Source organism: Nothoprocta perdicaria, unplaced genomic scaffold, assembly GCF_003342845.1.
Source record: "Nothoprocta perdicaria isolate Ctin4 unplaced genomic scaffold, notPer1 scaffold_4, whole genome shotgun sequence".
Taxonomy (NCBI): Eukaryota; Metazoa; Chordata; class Aves; order Tinamiformes; family Tinamidae; genus Nothoprocta; species Nothoprocta perdicaria.
In genome coordinates, this window is record NW_020455643.1 from 1,803,046 (window position 1) to 1,820,036 (window position 16,991).

Consider the following 16,991-nt stretch of genomic DNA (forward strand, 5'->3'; position numbering starts at 1 on the left):
ACAAAAACGACGCTTGGCAGGAGATCATTGAGAGATGCTTTTAGCGAACACCTCCGAGCTGCCTCGGAGCTAGGGCTGGACACGAATACGTTAAGTTGAGCAGAGTCTGTAGCCAACTGATCGCTCCCGCTTTCAAAGCTGAGGTCAAGTAGCTCTGCTTCTCCGTTTTGGAAAGGGGTTGGTAAGGTAAATAGGTCTATATTGCACAACTCTGAGCGGAGAAGCTTTGCAGAGGGGGGGGGGGAAAAAAGGAATCTAGTTCTTTGAGAGACTGTAATTGTCCGAGACAGCCATTGCGGAACACTTCTTAACAGGGACATAGGCTGAAATTGCCTTAAAACGAGTTCTCTCGCGCATTTCTCCCCTCCCCCATTGTCCCAAATGAAGGACTCTCATGAGAGTGTGGGTTGGGGGTAGGTCTGAAAACGTCAAATGATTGGCACCAATTGTAAGATGACTTTCTAACCACGTCAGTTTTTTTATCTTGTGAGAAGTAAACTTTCTCATGTCTGTTTTTCTCCAAACTGAACTCGCCACTTGCTGCATTTTCAGCTCTTTGGGGAGAGCTTCCCTCCTGCAGTTGCCTTGCTTTGCTTCTTATGATCGGTTGCTTTCTATTTGTATTTTTTTGGAGGGGGGAGGGCTCGGGGGGGAGCTGTGTTTAAGTGCCAGCTGATGGACTTTTGGAACGTTTTGTTCCTGATCAGATAACTTTAACATCAGAACTAGATTAAGGTATTTCGTTTCACTTACTGTGTTAAATGTTGAATGCTAACAGTGGTGGTTGTGTTATATTTTGCAAAGTTGAGGGTATTGATCTAAACTGCTTAAGAGTTGAGACTTCACTTAAATTATGCGTTTTTTTCTTAATTGGTGTGGAGTGTTGAAAATAAAATGTGTGTCAGGTTTGAAAGGTGCATGTAAAGCATTTCCAGAGCCAAATGGCTACTCAGTTTGTTACTGCAAATATGTCTTTAACTCTTTTGCCCCCAGCACCACAGTTGCTTTCTCTGATTGAAGTAATGGCTTTGAATATGGCTGTATGATTTTTTCATTAGGTAGATTCACGCTGTTTGTACAGATTAGGGTAGGTCCATCATTTGAGGGGAATGGTCTCAAATCTACTGTTGTGATGCTAAGCTTTAGTTTTTGTTCCAAATTCAGAGTTTTGTCTTCAAAATATATCTTGACTTTGGTTTCAAAATCAGTCAAACATCTGGAYGTTCATATAGATATTTTCCTTAGGGGACTGAAGCTCGATGCTTAGATCACGGGGTTTTCTTGTTTGTATTAGCAAAGGAGATAGACCCCGTCAGTAGTTTGATTGCTTGGAGTTGAAGGGGAACAGCCAACAGAAATCATGCCAAGCAAGAGCAACAAAACCTCTACAGCAGCCCAGGAGAAAGGCGGAGAGCCCTTAGAGGACTCCACCAGTGACATGGATGTGGACAAGGGTGGTGACGGACAGCATGGTGAAGTACCTCCACGAGGTAGGTTTGTGTCTTACGATTCTGTTAGCACACAAACGTGACACTAGTGCCTGTGGATTAATGGTGTTATGTTGAATTTGCAAACTGTTCCAAATACCCTGCCCTTTCTCTCCTAGAAAGGAATATTGAAAGCTTTGGCTCTTGACAGGTTTAAACTGTTTTTAAAATGGTAAGGAAGGCTTGCAGAGAGTTAAAGTGTTTGGACCAGTACTTTAGTACAAGTGCAAAAGCAGTTGGTAGACTTTCTTTTAATAWATCTTGTATTTCATATTCCTGATCTGTAACATTGTACTTAAGATTGTGGTATAACAGAAAGATTTTTCAAATCCATGCACAGCCAACGGTATGGGATTTCTTGGAATGGAATAAATTTCAAGTTTATTTACTTAACTCTTAAAATGGTTTGACTTTCTTTTTCATAAAGCAATGGGKTTTTTTTTTTCCTTTTTGAGTTGAGTTTTTGCGGGAGTTGTCTGGAAAAGCTGAGGTTAGTGAATTTTTAGATTGCCAGATATGCAATTATTAAAGCAAGGTATTTGACAAATGAATTAATATGGTGAAATTTGTGACAAGCTACTGTCTATTTGAAGAAAGAGTTGCTAGTAACTGCTGAAAAGCTGCTTTGCTTATAGCTAGCTGATATCCAGGGGGCCAGTTTGTTTTCGTAACAAACTTCCTGTCTTTGCAGAGTAGTTGTGCTGTCATTACAGCTTTCAGAGCATTGTGCAGCGATCCCCAAATCTTGCAGTGACTTGTGAGCACGCTTGAAATGTGGCTTTGCACTTATTAATTAGAAAGACTTTGCCTGTTTCGGATTTGTAGGCTTATTGTGACGGTTGTAGCTATTGTAATTGTATTCTATTAAAGAATGTTAGAATAAGAATTACATAATGAAAGAACAAACCCACTAGTGAATCGATGGGGCATCTTTGAGTATCTACTTCTGGAAGATTCAACTCGTGGCAAGAAGATTGCTAACTTCTCTTAGTTCATTTTAATAATTTCAGACAAAAGTATGTATTTGATTTGTTTAGAAATAAGATTAGCTTTTGAATTACACATCTTAAAAGGTGACTAGCAATTGAGAGCTTATAGTTGTCTTTCTGTTTCTGTTTTTTTGATATCTTTTAGCAGCCCCAAACGAGGTAGTTGATAATCGAAGTTTAGAAGAGATTTTGAGTAGCATCTCKCCTCCCCCACCACCAGCAATGACCAATGAACCTGGTGCTCCTCGTCTCATGATAACTCATATTGTAAATCAGAACTTCAAATCCTATGCAGGGGAGCAAACTTTAGGACCTTTTCATAAGGTATCTCTCTTTTCCCCCTGTTTAGAAAATACTTAGACTTTGTTGTATGCTAATATTCCTCACTGTATTTCCACATRAGCTTAGCTTAAAATAACTGAAAAATATTTCTTTCAGAATTCCTGCATTGTGATATCCTATGTTTTAATTATTGTACAGTAGAGAAAACACTGAGGTGTAGTCTTATGATACTGTGCAACTGTAATTTATTSGAAAGCCTTTAAAAAGCACCTTTTTTTTTTGTTTGCTAGAGAATTTTCAGGGGTTTTGAAAAATAAGAATATTTTATAGAGCCTACAGGAGACTTAAGTGACTAATCGTGACACTTTCTTTGCAAACATACTTGCTAAATGCAATACTGTTTTGAGTTAACRATTTAAAATTCATAAACCTGAGGTATTTTGTTGTGTGTTTTCACTTTCTTTATTTTTTCCCCCCTTTTCTTTTTTTTTATTTTTTATGGGCTGTGCTACTTTACCTTTGGTAGTAAAAAGTAAGCTATCAAAGAGTCTGCATTTTCCTGTACTAGAAATAATTATATTTTAAGCTGTCCATAAATGAAATGTGTGATGCATACTAGCTAGGATCTATTTCAGTTTAAATATTATTGTTTTTCTTCTTTTATGCAGCGTTTTTCATGTATTATTGGGCCAAATGGCAGTGGAAAATCCAATGTCATTGATTCAATGCTTTTTGTCTTTGGGTATCGGGCACAAAAAATCAGATGCAAAAAACTATCTGTGCTTATCCATAATTCTGAAGAGCATATGGACATCCAGAGTTGTTCTGTGGAAGTCCACTTCCAAAAGATCATTGACAAGGTATGTATTCTTCTATTCAAAACAGTGGAGAATTTAATTTTTAAGGGTTTGAAAGCTTAAATTTTATTATTTTAGTTCAATGTGGAGAAAACTTTAAAGCCTGAGTACTTTACCTTTGAGGTGTAAAACATCAATTTAGTGTTAATCAGCTTAAAGCTTCTTCTATCAAGTGGTGTAGTTTTTAAAATATCAGTAAGAATACTTTTCTATTTTCTGCAAGACTGATATCTGGTACATATGCATTTTAAAAGTATTTAGAAATACAGAAAAATTATTTTAGCAAGAAATCAGAATGCTGTTTTTTCTGTTTTACCTCGAGTGTATGRGTTTTTAGGGATTTTGATAATTTCAAGAATATTTTTTGTAAGTGGACATGTAGATTCTTAAATGTATAATATCAATGATACAGATTAGGAAATAAAAACTATTTAAGCAAAACTTTGAGCCAATTAGAAATATTTTATCTCAATATAAACTTAGAAAAATACAAAATGAATGAGGATATTTACACTTGTGTGCCATAAAAYATTTGTGATTTTTAACATAGATTTTTTTAATAGAAAATTCTGGACCTCACCTCATATCACTAAATATTTTTGAACCTGATGTTTTGTTTGAAAGAAATGTAGTGTTGGAAAATGAAAAAATCCTGATTGTTTRTCACTTTATTTGTTAGTAAAAACTACAAATTTTGTTGATTTATTGTGATTATACTGCAAGCTTTTTTTTCAATGTTTAAATTTAATTTTTATACACTTTTTTTCTGGCTGAAATTAGAGATTAGTCAAAAAAGAGGGAAATTTATTGAGTTTCAATATTTAATAAAATGACAATATTTAGTCTTTGACAGAAACATMAGATTTTTCTTTGTCTTTATTTGTACACCACTCCTACTTTTTTCTTGTACCTAGATCAATCAGATTCAATAATTAAGTACATTTAATAGTTTTTTTTCACTTGACTTCATATTAGTACCCAGCAGCTAACTTTATGATATGATGCAACTCCTGAATATAATAGATATCAAGTTAATTAGGCTCCTAGGGGTTAATTTGGGAGAATGGTAGGCCAGTTTAAGTTGTTACAAGAAGCATGAATCAATTTTAATATTTTAAAGCATAGTACCAGCTGTATCTTATTTGCTGCACTTCAGGTAAGTCTAAGAGCTTCTGAAGGTGTTGATGTCACATTTGTCACATCTGTATTTGATATTTTGCTTTTATATCTTCTACACTTTATTTAGAACCATACAGCTAAAAGTAATCCTATTCCTAGCACTATAAAAAGGGRGGTTAAAATGCAGACAGTAGTTAAAGTCTTTCATGACTTCCTAATGTAAAATTTAAAGGTTAGAATAGCACAGCCACTTTGATTTTGAAGTAGGCCTTTTCTTTTGTAATTTGAAACAGTAGTGAAAAGAACAAATTAAAAATTTTTAAAGCAATAGCTTGTATTGTAGATGGGAAAGACATTAAATGAGACCATTAATTTTAAGCATTTTGAAGTGTTTTCAGACTGGTTTTCAAGTTTTTTCTTTTTTTTTTCCTCCTTGGTAAGGTATGCAGCTGCAAGTGTTCCTATTTTTACTGGGCCCTAGAGTGCAGTTGACTTAAAACCTGAACTTGATAGCATTTCTAGGTTTGATTGTGAAATATGAAATAAACCTGAGATGTACTCATTGTTTTTCTGGCTTTGTTTTTCCTCAAAACAGGAAGGAGACGATTATGAAGTCATTCCTGACAGTAATTTTTATGTATCTAGAACTGCTTACAGAGATAACTCTTCTGTCTATCATATTAATGGAAAGAAAAAGACATTCAAAGATGTTGGTATTCTTCTCCGAAGCCATGGAATTGATCTGGATCATAACAGATTCTTAATTTTACAGGTAGGTATATGAATGAAAGGAATTTTAAGGGAAAAAGAATCACATCAATAGTTATGTAAAATACTATCTAGGTTTTGAGTCTTGGTATTTGAGGCCTTAAAGTACTCTAGCAGCACATCATGGTTTGCAAGCTCTAATAAAGATGCGAATCATTATTTGCTGCTTTAGAAATTTAAGGAAGAGAAACAGTTGAAGCCACTACGTACACATTTTTTTCTATTTATTAAATTGTGTTCCTGACATGTGGATGGATAGAAGAATTGATACTTGTTCCGCCCTAGCAGCACGTAAATATTGGTGTAGTAAAATAAACCATAAACCCCAATATTATTGTGCTGCTTAAGCGTGGCAGAGACTCAACAACTTGCTTATACCAGATAAAAGTGCATCAATATTTAAATCTTAATGATTCTACTTTTATTATCTACAGTTTGACATGGAGATGTGTTTTTGTTTGGTTTTTTTTCCTGCAGAAATATCAACTTTTTGTAAAAATGGAATGTGTGAAAAACCATGAAATGTAGGGTTTTTGTGCCTTTAACAACTGCAGAGGCGAGGCTTCAAGGAATGGCCAATTTTTTTAGGTATTTCAGGGTAAAAACAGTAAAACTACAGCTTACAACCAGTATTGTAAAATAAAAGTAATATTAATTTAAAAAGAATAAAGAATTTGTCAATAGCATTTATATCTACATTTGGGTTCAAAATTGTAAAGTTTGCTGCATACTTTTTTGCTTACAAGGCAACCTAAAGAGAAGTATTCTATATTCTTCTGAATTTAAAATTATAATGGAGAACTTTAGAGTGTGTGCCAAAACAAATTATTTAAAATGTTGAGTTAAGGTATTTGATGAGAATATTTAAATACTAATTAAATTGAGTAAACATGCACATACCTGTAACTTTTTCAACTACTATTGCTAACAGGTCCAGAACTTATTCTGGAGGATCATAGCCTAGAAAATGGGTGAACACGGGAAACATTTCGAGGTCTAAAAGCTTTGAATTCAGATTATTTTAGGTCTGTTTTTGTCAAAGGAGCTTCCAGTTCCCCTCTACAAAACAAAAAAAAAAATCTAGATAAGTTGGTCTGTTTGCCTCACTTCCTCAAGCCTTCTCGTGCAGTCCTTTTTTACAGTTACACCCGCAAAAAGAGGATATATCTGCTTTGAAATCTGTATGCTAATTTATTATTCCCTCTTAGCACTTCATTCCTGTACATTGTGTTTTAAGCAGCAAAGAAATACCTCCAGCAAAATAGAACTCTTTGTGCCTTCCCTCCCACCCCCACCCTGAAGCTGCTCTTCAAAAGTAGCAGTTTAGGTCAATTTCTAAAAGGCAAAGAGTGCGGAGTCAAAGATTAATCTAGGCAGAAATTATAGTACAGAAGTATCTCAAGCTTAATGTTATAGTACCCTCTTTCCTCCCTGGAAAGAGGAAAAGAAATTGTAAAATTTGAAAGAAGGAAAGGAAATCGTCAGTTTTGTGATGAAGTATAGCCAACCTTTTCCAAATATGACTTGTTTTGTTCTCCCATTAGTCCCGAGAATGCTAGTTATCAATGGAATATACCTCTTCCTGAAAGTTAGTGTCTTATTCTTCACCTGTAGCATGAGAGATGAGGGGGATGTGTAAGCAATGTTAAGACATAAAGTAATAGTTCTCTCCATGTTTTTTCCTTCTGTTAGATGTTTTATGGGTAAAATATTAGCAAGAATTGCACAGGAAAGTGCTGAGACTTCTATTTCCATAGACTTTTTGACAGCGGCAAAGTCATTTCCCTTTACATAAAAGTCTGAGTTTGTTTGTTTTTTTGTGTTATTCTTAAAGGGATTCTATTGATTGTGTGTTACAAAAAGGAGTAGTTTCCAGTTGGAAGATGTGGCAGTGTTTTCCACATAATTGCAGAAGAAYTTCAAAGCCCAAATACTAAAAAATTGTAGTTAGAAATTAGTGAGACTGTGTCAGAAGGCTAAGGCTACRTACTACTAACACAAGGATTGTCCTTTTTGTCAGTAGTGTTTTTCAAATTAAGTGACAATTCTATGTAATTTCTTACTTTCTCTTGCTGTGGTGAATCTAAATTTAGTCTGTTCTATTTTGATACTAAGTCAGAATATTTTCACATTTAAAATAAACTGTTACCTCTCTGATTTTGACTATGCCAGTAGGCTATAATTGAAATACTTCATTCTTTGTTATAGACTTGAGGTAAGTACATTAGTGATTATGAAATACTATTTTCAATCTGTGACAGGACATTAATATAAATGAAAAAGATGCAAGAGAAGATTTTCTACCTACAGTAACACATTCTTTAGTTGCTTGGTTAGTGTCCTACTAGCATAGTTAGCATTACTCAATGGAAAATACTTGCTTTTCAGAAGGCTGGTTTCTGGTTTTGGTTTCTTTCTCGCACCCCCCATTTTCCCAGCATATTTCGATGTCTTAGAATAAAATTTGAAAATTTATGCCAGACTGAATTTTTTAGAAGTTCGGTAGGTCATGGTATAGGTTCTTTTGTGGGTTGCCACTCTGAGAATATTTAAAATTAGAATAATGGCATTGAGTAGCATTACGAAGAACTCTTAGGGGTCAGAATAGATTATTAGACTAAATAATTGAAAATCTTGTTCAAAAATGGTTTTGATTACAAAAGGATATTGCCAGTACTTAACAGGAGACAAACGTCACTTCTTTATCTGTAAGTTTTAATACTACATGTTTTATGTTTTTTATAAATAGCTACGCACTTTTAGGACTTCAGGAGTAGATGGCTGTTCACTGTGTAGTTGCGAGTTTGCCAAAGGCACAAACTGCAATTAAAAAAGAGCAATTTACTACTTAATGTGCTACACCTTTCTTATCCTAAGCACTGCAGTAAAATCCAGCATCTTGCTGCTATTTTTCTCTATTTCCCACACTTAATACTCAACTTTCATAACTTGTGGATTTGTAAATAACAAATTTATACTTGTTTAGCTTTTTTGACTTGGAACCTTGGTATATATACTGAGATCTTGCGTGGGGTTTRTGCTCTGACCGTGCTGGGCAAAACTCAGAAGGTAAGTATGTTTGCTCTTGTTCGATAGTGATTCCTCCAGATTAACTTTGAGGCCAGAAAGCTGGCTTGTCTTTTTTATGTCAACTGCTATGGCTCTAAGGGGCTATCAAACAAATGGGGATAAACTGAGGGAATATGAACTGTGGATATCCTTGGGGGTAGGCACATCTAGGGAGCAAAGTATATAGACTAGACTGCAAATATTAGCAGCACTTACTGAAATTGGCTCTTGTATTTTCTTTCTTGAGAGGACAGTTTCATAGGCAACTCCCATTCAGCTACCGTGCAGATTAAGGTTATAGAAAAAGTAATAAAGTGTCCAAGACTTTGAATTCAATATCTGCTAAAAGACAGTACTATAGACTACTTTTATGAGTTGCAAAAATAACTTCAGAATCTTTGAAATAAACTATTTTTAAGAAATTATTATTTTATTAGAATATTATATCACTTAAAATATTTGACAGTTTAATTAAAATATTCTAATGTAACTTCAAGCAGAAAGAGCTACAATGATTTTTTTATCTTTACATGCATATATATATATATTTTATCTGACTGGAACAGCATTTTGTAATGTACTAATAAGTCTTATCCTATGGCAAGATTATGTTGTCAGAAAGTTCAGTCAGGTTTTTCACTTTGTGGAAATAATGAGAGTTGCTCTCATGTATTGAAGAGGAAATGAGGGGGAGCTGACTTTCTTCTTTCTTTGAGATAAGCTAGAAGTTCCCAATTGTTGAGCTGTGCTTCCCTAATGAGGCACAACCATATTTGAGCTAAAGCACTGAGTGGAGCATGAGCTCTACTGGGATTATAAATGGAGATGTACCCTGCCAACATTGGTGGTGGTAAAGTTTGTTATAAAAAGTCAAGGACAACTGGACTGTAGTGGTAGGAAGAATTCAAACAGGTGCAATAAAGTAAAAGCAGATTGTTCAAGTAAAATACAATGTAAAAATAAAGCTTCACACTAATTTGTAGAATACAAAATTTTTTCATTGCTCTCCAATTTTTAAGTTTCATGCTGTAATGAATACAGAGCAACATGAGGATATACTAATGCCACTAAATGTGCAGTTTCGAAATTCATTATGTCACTGAGAAAACTTRTACTGACATTGTTCAGATCTTTGGGCACTTTATGATTTTTGTTTTGTTAATTCTAACACGTAACCAATATTTTTAAACTTTCTTTTGAAAAATGGGGAAGTAGGGAAGCAGAAGATAATTACTTTTACCAGAAAAGTGCRTTCTGAGTGATTTACAGTGCAATAGTTTGCATAGGATGTATCAGTAATCTTAAAGCAGTCCAGCTTTATACATTAAGTTTGACAGTGACTTCCAGAATGACTCTAGATTTGCACTCGATTCAGTGTTTTACTAAATCATGTCTTTAAAGCTTCTAAAGTTAGACAGATGTGCAAACAGCTTGACAAAGGCTACTTTTAAATTATTTCCAGAATGCAGAATAGTAGTTTTATGCTAACAACAGAATATTTTATATCAGACTAGTCCTAATTTTTTCCTCACCCTTGGATAATAGTGGTCTTGTAAATTTGTGTGTTATTACTTTTTTAATTTTCTGCCTAGCTTAACACTTTCTTGGAAGGCATAGCATGAAGCTGAGTATTTTTGATRCTTCTTCCCCTCCCCCATATTTGCCAGCTGGTAAAATGAGGGATAGAAATGAGATATGACTGCAAGCATTAAGTAACAGCAGCAATAACATGGAATTGTGACTGCCATGAACTATATTAGAGTCTCATTTGTAGAAGTAATATTACAATGATATAGTTATTTGTATACATAGTTTTCAAGGCCTAGTATTATGTGGAATTAGCATTCTTGGTCATATTCTACATGGAGAGATGATTATGGGCATGCTGTTAATTTAAAGTTGAATTGAACTTTACCTCTCTAGAGAATTTAAAAGGAATTAAAATTTATCACTGTTTTTTGCTATTCTTTCCTATATTACTGCTTAAAAAGTGAGTAGTATCCTGATGAAGCAAAAGGTGCTAAGTATGAGCACTGTCCTGCTAGTGCAATATAAGAAAAGTGAAAAATGGAAGAGGGGTTAATACTGCTGAAGTAGCATTGCGAAGTAGAAAGACATACCTTGTGTTGCTGCTTAGTGAGTTATATAAAATGGAATTGTGGTCTTATAGTTTTTATAACAACAAGAAATCAATTACATAAAAATAACATTTCAAAGCAGGCAGTGTCAGATATAGAAATAAGGAATTAGGCAACTTCCAAACTAGCATTTATGAAATGATAGGTTGCCGTTGCTGACTTTCTTCTGATTTCACTCCTGTCTGACTTTTACAGCAGTTAGTTGTCAGGTAAATTTACAGAACTTACAAAAAAGAGTTTGAATCTTGCATTTAGTGTTRGTGCTAGTTATAATATGAATGATAAGAAGTGGGATAGAATAGAACACTGTATAAGGAAAAATGATAACTGGAATTTCCTGAAATTAATTTTTTGTTTGTTTTTCCTTTAAATAAAAACTTTTTTTTCCATAAAGCTTAAATGGTACGCATTTTCCTCTTAGTAATAGTAAGCGTTTTCCTCTTCAGACTGGAATCTGTTCTCATGTGTTTTTTCCTTCAAGCACATCCATGATGTCATTCGTTTCATTCCTCTGGCTGCATTAGTCATTGCTCTTCCTTATGCTGATGATGCTAAAAAGAACTCCTTGTACATGCCAATTTTGCAGCTCCTGTTTCTGGCTGGTGAAATACTTTCAATGTCTCTTGTTGACATTCCCCTTGCACTGGGAGAAATGCTTCACAATTTAAGGGATAAATTGAAATCTAGCTGTATTCTGTACAATAAGATTCATGATTCTAACCTTTGCATTCATGTTACTAAGTGAAATTTGCCTTATGGCAAGTCTGTGTTGTCTTCCTAATGTATGAGAAGTTTAGAAAAGAATTGGAATGATGTTTTAATCCTGATTAATCTTTTTCAATAGGGCAAATAAAATACAGAATAAGAGATTTTTGTCTGCTACTACTATAATCCACCACAAAACTTTGGGTTGGGGAAGTGGTTGTTTTAACTGTTTCTTGGCATTCTGGATACACTGGTTATAAATCTGGTGCTTGCTTGAATTTAGTACTTAAAGGGCAAGTTATGTTGCATGTAAAGAAAGCATATTGTTTTTCAGTTTACCATAGTTTGTGTCCTCAAAAGAGCTGTTTAAGTTTGGGAAAATTTGATTGTTCRTCTTGGAGCATTTTCATCTAAAATATTACATTATGTTTATATTCTTATACGTCCATATATAGTAATACATTGTTTACAGCTATTGCAGGATTTAGAATCACGTGAGGCCTGAAAGAATTAAATGAAACATAACATACTGACCACTTTTTGTGCATCACCTAAATGGGTGTGATGCAAGAGAACTGACTAGCACCATAAAGTTGCGAACTGTGGTTCCTTTAATCAGGTAATCTAGTCTTAAAGAAGCTATACATATTGGCAGTACTAAAAAGATTATTGTAATGTATAGTAGYGGGAATAACACTGAATTACTGCATAACTTGCTGATACTCATATATTTATTACTAAAAAATTTCTAGGCTCATTATCAAAATAACTTCACTTTAAGGGTGTTTTAAAAACAGATTTACAAGCATGTGTGTTATCAAAAGTATGCTGCACTCATAGTGAAACCAGTGCAGTTTGGTTCTGAGTCTTTAGAAATGCAGTGACTGTCTTATAATTACCAAGTAAAGACTATAGACAAAGTCATATCTAGAATTCTGTGATGGTGTAATGCAATCCTGAAACAAAATGATCTTGTTTCAGCTGTAAACTCACCTAATAAATTTCCTCTCTAAAAATAGTGTAACACTTCCGTTAGAAGGCAGGAATTTCTTTTTTTTTTTTTTTATTTTAGCAAAAAGGAATTACAAATGGAACTGATTGCAGTAACTATTCTTATTTTACTTCAAATACTGGTGGCATAAGAATTCTGAAACAACCATTTATCTTCTATTGAAGATCAATCAACAACAGATAGGAAGACCTTTTTTTGTGTGTTTTTTTTTTTTTAACATACAAGGAGTTAAATCCTAACATCAAAACTTCAGTGCACTTATGTGATTGGAAAATAGAGTGAGTAGAGCCTCAACAGTTGTCTTTTGCACAGCTCGAAAAAGTAAGAAGACYTTACTATTATGCAGGATCTCAGAGAGAAAATATAAACAGATTTTTTTTTATAATGAATTTGCCCTTATTAGCCATCATCCTCAGAATGTGTGGCTGAGCCTGGATTCAACTGAGAAAGCATGTAGAAGTTCCATAAAGATTCATAGGATTTTTCTTCTCTTTTCTGCAATCAGCAGTTGAATTAGGAAACTGGGACAAATGGGATTCTTTGCTTTCTGAGGTAATGCCTCATTTCAAGTTTCATGGTAACATGTGGAAGCCTGGAAGGTTTTTCCAGCATTGACTRTTGCAGACATCTTACTGTATTTTCTCTTAAAACTGTTGCTCATGAGTGAAACTAGTCTTAAATTTCAATTTGGAATCCAGTTAGATTTTACACTATGACAATTTTGAATTGACTAGTATCAGATTGCTCTGCTATGGAAGAAGAAACAAAAGCAACTTCAAGTRTAACACCCCTCAATTTCTGCTCCCCCCCCCAACTCCCCAAAATATTTATTACTCCTCTTAGAATTTAATATATTTCCCTCTACTGGGCTCTAAGCTGTAAAACTGCACTATTTCAAAATGTATCTTAGTGTGCACCTGCCTTAAGGTATTAAAAACTCACTTTTTTAACCTTCAGACATTCATTGAATAGGACATGCTAATCCATCTTAAAGTTTCTAGTTATTAGAAAGTTGTTTTAAAATTTGAGATTAAATGCTAGAAAATAAACAGCAACCCTGAAATCACAGGAAGTTGTTTTTGTGGGCAAATAATTACCTGTTTTATGCTATTTTTCTGTAGGACTTAGAGCAAGGTGGATCTGTTAAGACTATTAACAGTTACATTGACAAACCGATCTGCTATCTTCAAGTTARTTTCTTGCATTCTCAGAGCTTTATAGAGGCGGTGGTAATTAGCAAGCAGACATCTTTCTCTGAAGACTCACCAGAAATCCTTAGAAATAGTGCTGAGAAGTCTCTTCTTATTATTTAATATTTTTTTAAGTACAAATTCTACCTTTGTGGAAAGTTTAAGATTACTTTTAGTAGATAGACTTTGTAATTACTATTTTCAATTGGAATYTGAAGGCTCTGCTCTAATACACCTCAATCGTAATTCATTATCACAAAGCTGTTAAACACAGCACAGACTACCATCCGGGTCAATTTATGACCATTTGAATCTGGATAAAGTCAGAATTCCTGTCTTATGCTACTTTTCTTAGCTTTGGAGTTGCTACTTCAGTCCAGAGACTCCTAACTCAATTAAAAAGAGAGTTGCTGGAAAGTGGTGCTGCTGTTTCCCAGGAGCAACAAACTGGGAATTATCTGCAGAAGTAAAAAGCAGCATCCTATTTCYAGACCAGTGATGCATACCATAAAAGCTTGAATAGCTCGGATTTACASCTTTCTCTATTGATAAATCAGCTGTTTAAAGAACTAAATGTATAAATGTAGAGAAAATTGCAGTAGGAATTTGAAGCAATGAGGTAATARAGAGTTTAGACATTTTGTTGCCCCACCTTTTAAGGGCTGCTAAGGTGGGGATACTAGAGATAGGCTAGTTGTAATGAGAATTTTAGTCTAGCAAAATACATGTGCACTGCAGGAACTGAAATTTGATAAATTCAGTTGGTCATAGATTTTTTTTTGCATTGAATATACAGCATTTCCAGGGTACTCCCAGGATGTAAGTACAACTTCTGCTGCTATTCATAGACCTGAAGTAGACAGATTCCTGACTGGGCAACCTCAAAACTTTGAGTGATAGATTGTACTGCTCATGTCACTCGCTGCTTTTCTCAGTTCATGAGACATCTTCATAGCCATCCACCCACTGCATCCTCATGGGCTTGAGCTCAAGAGGCAGAACAAGTCCAGGCAGGCTGAGCTAGGGTATTTCCCACTGCTTCTTCRCCCTTGGGTTGTGCTGACCCTCTTGAGGCTTCTCAGCTAAAGCTTTGGTTTCAGACATTTCTTTTCATCACCAACAAGTCTTTGGTTGATCTTTGAAGACTGCTGCTATTCATGTGCTTGGTAATTTTACTATATATTTATGCACACTTACAAGTTATGCARATTTAAATCTAGAAAGTAACTTGAGCACAATGCCAGTTAAACAATCTCCTCAAGAGTTCGGCTATGCAAARCAAGTTCCTTGAAATTATCCCTTGTGTTTTTTGACTAGAGAAAATGACTATCGTTTAGAGTGGCTCTTGACTTCCCCCATATTTTTTTATAACTTCCTAGCCTTCTGTTAAGTGACTTTATGATTATTTACAACAACTCTCTCTTAAACAGTCCGTTAACTTCATTACTAAAAACATCTCTAGTGATAAATATTTTCTCATTAAAATTGCACTGACAGTCATTTTCTGATAACTAAACTGAGGCRTTTGCTAGAGACCAGATGTTATTTAGGCTTATATTAATATACTTTTGTATAACATTGTGTAAGTCTATATGTTAGGCTTACATTAATATTCATTTAAATCATCTACCCATGTTGCCAGTGATGTGCTAGCYTCCTAGCATAAATGAACATATATGCAATATAGAAACTGAAATTTGGTTTGTAACTCCACTTAGAATTCTTGTCTTCCCAAAATAGTCATAAAATATGTGATTGCTTAACAGTACCATTAGTGATTGCTTATAYTTCTGTAAATGTCTTGTTCTTTGTGAGCAGTTTGACAGTGTCATCAGTTTCCTAATGTTAACATCCATTTTGATTGTCTTCAAAGATTAGTTCTTTTGTATGTTACTCCCTCTCCCTTTGTGAATTCATGCCTGTGAGCCAGAGAAAGACAGCAAGACAAACAGTTACAGAGCTTTCTTGGAGGTCAGTTTGATGGCTTTTTACTTKTAGGTGTGACAGCTACACCAAGCTTGCCTGAGCATGTTTCTTCTCCTTTTCAGCAAAAGCCTGCCTGCTGCCGTTAGTTTCACTTTCAAAAATGCTCTCTGTATCTCGAAAATTCATTTGCTGTATAAATGAGCAATTTTAATTTTTTTAAACAATATAACTCCAATAATAAAAATGGTAAAATGAAAGGTACAGTTTAAAGGTTAGGAAACAGTTGTATTTACTGTATCAAGCTTTAAGACAAAGCRAAGTTGTGAAACGTTTTCCCCCATTAATCACTCTCATGATTTATTTGCAAAAGAGGAGCAGGTAACTACTTTCAGTCTCCTTTGCTAATGAAAATAGTTGGAAACGTTTCAGTTTCTTCATATATTAACTGTAGGAGATAAAGAGTTTTCTTAACATTTAGCTTGGTGAATAAGGAATAGCTATTTCATACTGTTATTATTTGATTATGGCTAATATATTCTGAAGGTTGCCCATTTTCACTTCTAATATGAAAAGTAGCTAAGTATTTAAGTAGATCATCTCTAAATCTCTTCAGATGAGAAGAATGTCATTCTAAACTTTCTTGCTTCTAAACAGAGATTGCATAGTATACAACTGGCAATACCAAGCCCAACAAGTTAATTTTTGTTCATCGTCTTTTTGACGAGTACTTCGTTGAATTCAGTTTTGCAGAACTTTCCTGTATGTGCGACTTAAACTGAGGTCTCTAGTAATGCTGCATTCCTGGTCACAGGGTGGTGTGTTCACCACGAAGACCAACAAAAGCCTAACTTCTTAATTTATGAGATTATAGATTTATATAAAATGTGACTAAATTTCATGAGTTGTGTACTCATCTTATTAGACATGTTATAGCCATGTTGCCCTGTAACGTTAGTGGGCTACAGAGAACCCTTATAACTACATTATCATCTTTCCTAGGTAGCCTTGGCTTAAAGGGGGAATTTATGCTTAGCTGGATCCAGAAAAAAAATGTTGACTTACTTTCCTTGCTTGTCTGCCTAAGATAAAGTAGAATATCCCCTGCTCGTGTTAAGTCCAGGTGATTGATTTGAACCAATTCAAAATTAAACATTGCATCAAACTGGAAGAAGTGCCCTGAGGATACTGTGTATATATGCAACTTCAGAAGATTCCTAGCAGATATGTTACTGCTTGATGGTCAGTACCTGAATTTACAAATATATATTTTGTGACTTTTTTTTCTTTTGAATGGAAACAGAGACTACTTTAAGGCAAGAGAAAACAAAAATGAGACTTGTGACAGCACTGCCAAAATTTAAACTCTTGCACAGCGTGCCCTGCTAATGAGCAGCATGTGGCTGACAGGTGTAGGAGGCGTACTTCAGTGGCATGGAAACAAACATATAA

At 34.6% G+C, this 16,991-nt stretch overlaps 1 protein-coding gene across 2 annotated transcripts in view; it reads left to right on the top strand.

Moving 5' to 3' along the window:
• The first annotated feature begins 594 nt into the window (after positions 1–594).
• Positions 595–16,991, top strand: part of SMC4 (structural maintenance of chromosomes 4) — a 35,153-nt gene continuing 18,756 nt past the window's right edge. The window contains exons 1-5 of one of the 2 annotated variants that reach the window (XM_026045266.1): positions 595–606; positions 1,295–1,490; positions 2,622–2,800; positions 3,427–3,618; positions 5,330–5,506. In XM_026045266.1, coding sequence (XP_025901051.1) covers positions 1,361–1,490; positions 2,622–2,800; positions 3,427–3,618; positions 5,330–5,506 — 678 coding nt within the window. In that variant the 5' untranslated portion in view covers positions 595–606; positions 1,295–1,360. The remainder of the gene's footprint in view (positions 607–1,294; positions 1,491–2,621; positions 2,801–3,426; positions 3,619–5,329; positions 5,507–16,991) is intronic. The other variant, XM_026045268.1, reaches the window with a different exon arrangement.